This window comes from Culex pipiens, chromosome 3 (assembly GCF_016801865.2).
Source record: "Culex pipiens pallens isolate TS chromosome 3, TS_CPP_V2, whole genome shotgun sequence".
Lineage (NCBI taxonomy): Eukaryota > Metazoa > Arthropoda > Insecta > Diptera > Culicidae > Culex > Culex pipiens.
In genome coordinates, this window is record NC_068939.1 from 130796615 (window position 1) to 130798816 (window position 2202).

Consider the following 2202-nt stretch of genomic DNA (forward strand, 5'->3'; position numbering starts at 1 on the left):
TAAATTAACATTTTTTTTAACTTTTACGAATTATTGGTCTGGCTTGAAAATATACCTTGATTGCCATGTTAATATTATTGTTTTAATTAACTTTAACTTATTAAAAGGGCACAACAAAATTTTATTAAGAAATTTGTATCGTAGTTTGTATGGTTATTTAAAGAGCACTCAGAGCACTGAATAGCACTATTTTTTCTCTAAATTTTGCCACCAAAACATCCAAAATGGTGGCATGTGTAACCTGGCGTGAATAGACTAATTTGATCCTGAGAAAATTTAATCGAGATATGTTAACGTGAAGGTGGTTTGAGAAGGACTAATCAAGAAGGCCGATTTTTATGAGAAACGCAACAATGTATTACAAGAAGCAGTATTAAACCTTTTTCTACGATTTTACACTTTGATCATGGGAACCGATTTCGCGACGATGACCTAGAAAACGAGGTCTGTGAGAAAAAGTACCCGGAGCTTGAAGAACCACCATCGGGCATCATCGGTACATCCAGGTTCACGGTTGGACTTGGACGAATCATCATCGCTGCTCCCAACAGACCCTCCTTGTCACCGAAGCCGTTCCACTGCATCGCGTCATCGAGCTTTCCTGGACTGTACAATCCGTTGAGATTGCTGAAATTTAAACTCGATTAGAAGTTGCGTCAGTTGGATTTGGAAAAAAATCGAAGCTTACGCGTTGAAGCACTGGTTGAACCACCAACCACTGGAGTAACCTTGAGCGCAGTTTGCATCTGGAGCTTGGTCGTTGTCGGCATCCGGGGTAGAAAACGCCATCCCATTGCTGGATGCCATGCTGTCGAGTACGGATCCTCGGTAAAAACCGGACAGTTGGAGTTTGTACTTTTCAGCGCTACTACCGACGACGATCCGCTGATAGTGCGCGTAAGAATCGCTGCCATCCTTCCGTCTCATGACTATCAACAGTTCGTAGCTATCGGATGACGTAAGACGGTGCATTTTCTCCAATCCTAGCCAGAATTCCAAGTCGAGTCTGCCGAATCCGTTACTATAGTCGGACCAGTTACGGTCAAAGTTGACGGAACCATCGAAACGGTAATGGATCAAAATCCAACCTCCCCAATTGTTTTGCTCGCAAAGTACCTTGAATGATGGAAGTCCTGACTTTGGTGGCCTAATATTCACGATTCCACGGGATTGTGTTTCTTGGCAGGAGCCGTACACTCTGTTATCAGCTGGTGTAGTTCTGTTTGATGTTGATGATCTAAACGAAGCTCGCTCAATTGGAGCTGAAGGGCTGTAAACAAAAACAAATAACAATCTCTGTACTTTCCGAAACTTTCAGAAACCTTACGCAATGCTTTGTAGCTTAGTGATGCTTTGTTGCATTCGCTTATCCAGGTCTTCCAGCTCTTGCTTGAAACTCTGTTTATGCTGACTGAGTGTTTGTTCCGTACGATTTTCAAATTGCTCTATCCGCAGCTGCATCTGTTCCGCTGATGCTGAATCATTACGAAGTGATGTCCTATCAAAAAAAAAAAAAAAAAAAAAAAAAAAAACAAAGGTTCTACTCTCATAAAATCCCCCCATTAAACCAAACCTCCTCAAACTCACTGAATCTTCTGGTTCAGTTCGACCAAACTCCGCTTCAACAGCACCTGCACTTTACTCTCCACGGACTGCTGCTTCCGATCGATCTCACCCCTCAAGCCCTCCAACAGCTGGCGCTGCTCCCGAACTTGCGCCCGTGTGTCCATGATGTCCTGCTGCATGGCTTCGATGGCCGTGAGGAGCAGCTCGTAGCCAAGGCCGGAGTTTAAATCGGCCGACGGAAGCTGCCTCAAGTCACTCACTTCAATCGTGGCGCAAGCAAGCGTCAATCCCGCCATAATCAAAACGAGCTCTGCTGGGCGGAACATGCTGGACACACTGGCTGTGATGTGGATGCGAGTGCATCGGCTGGAGGTAATCGACTGAGCGATCTGAGTGGGGTAGACTTTAAAGGAGATGTGATCGTTTTAAATTCAGGAATTTCCTATCATTTTGCACAGTAGTATAAACAGTTTTTATTCAGGATTTATTTATATATTTTTTATTTGATTCAATCTTTGTGTGGTCCTTCTCTGGGTGATGAAAAGTGGTTCATAAAACGGCCTCAATTTTTAAACTGTCAAAGTGGAACCATTTTACTGTTCGCCAATTGTAGGAAGTATTGTTATCGATCATAAT

The 2202-nt window shown here is 43.3% G+C and overlaps 1 protein-coding gene across 1 annotated transcript; it reads right to left on the bottom strand.

Moving 5' to 3' along the window:
- Positions 1 to 389: 389 nt before the first annotated feature.
- LOC120422601 (fibrinogen-like protein 1) lies at positions 390 to 1959 on the bottom strand. Its single transcript, XM_039586091.2, has 4 exons — positions 1588 to 1959; positions 1328 to 1498; positions 689 to 1270; positions 390 to 627 (listed from the first exon to the last, which is right to left on the bottom strand). Exons 1-4 carry the CDS (start codon positions 1890 to 1892, stop codon positions 405 to 407), a joined length of 1281 nt encoding a protein of 426 aa, XP_039442025.2. The 5' UTR covers positions 1893 to 1959; the 3' UTR covers positions 390 to 404.
- Positions 1960 to 2202: the final 243 nt, after the last annotated feature.

Bases quoted from the DNA above. Each gene is read 5' to 3' on its own strand.
- LOC120422601 (XM_039586091.2), bottom strand. From the start codon at position 1,892: ATGTTCCGCCCAGCAGAGCTCGTTTTGATTATGGCGGGATTGACGCTT. The intron at 1,271-1,327 runs GTAAGGTTTCTG...TTTTGTTTACAG, and splicing joins ACTAAGCTACAAAGCATTGC to CCCTTCAGCTCCAATTGAGC. The intron at 628-688 runs GTAAGCTTCGAT...TTTAAATTTCAG, and splicing joins TTCAACCAGTGCTTCAACGC to CAATCTCAACGGATTGTACA.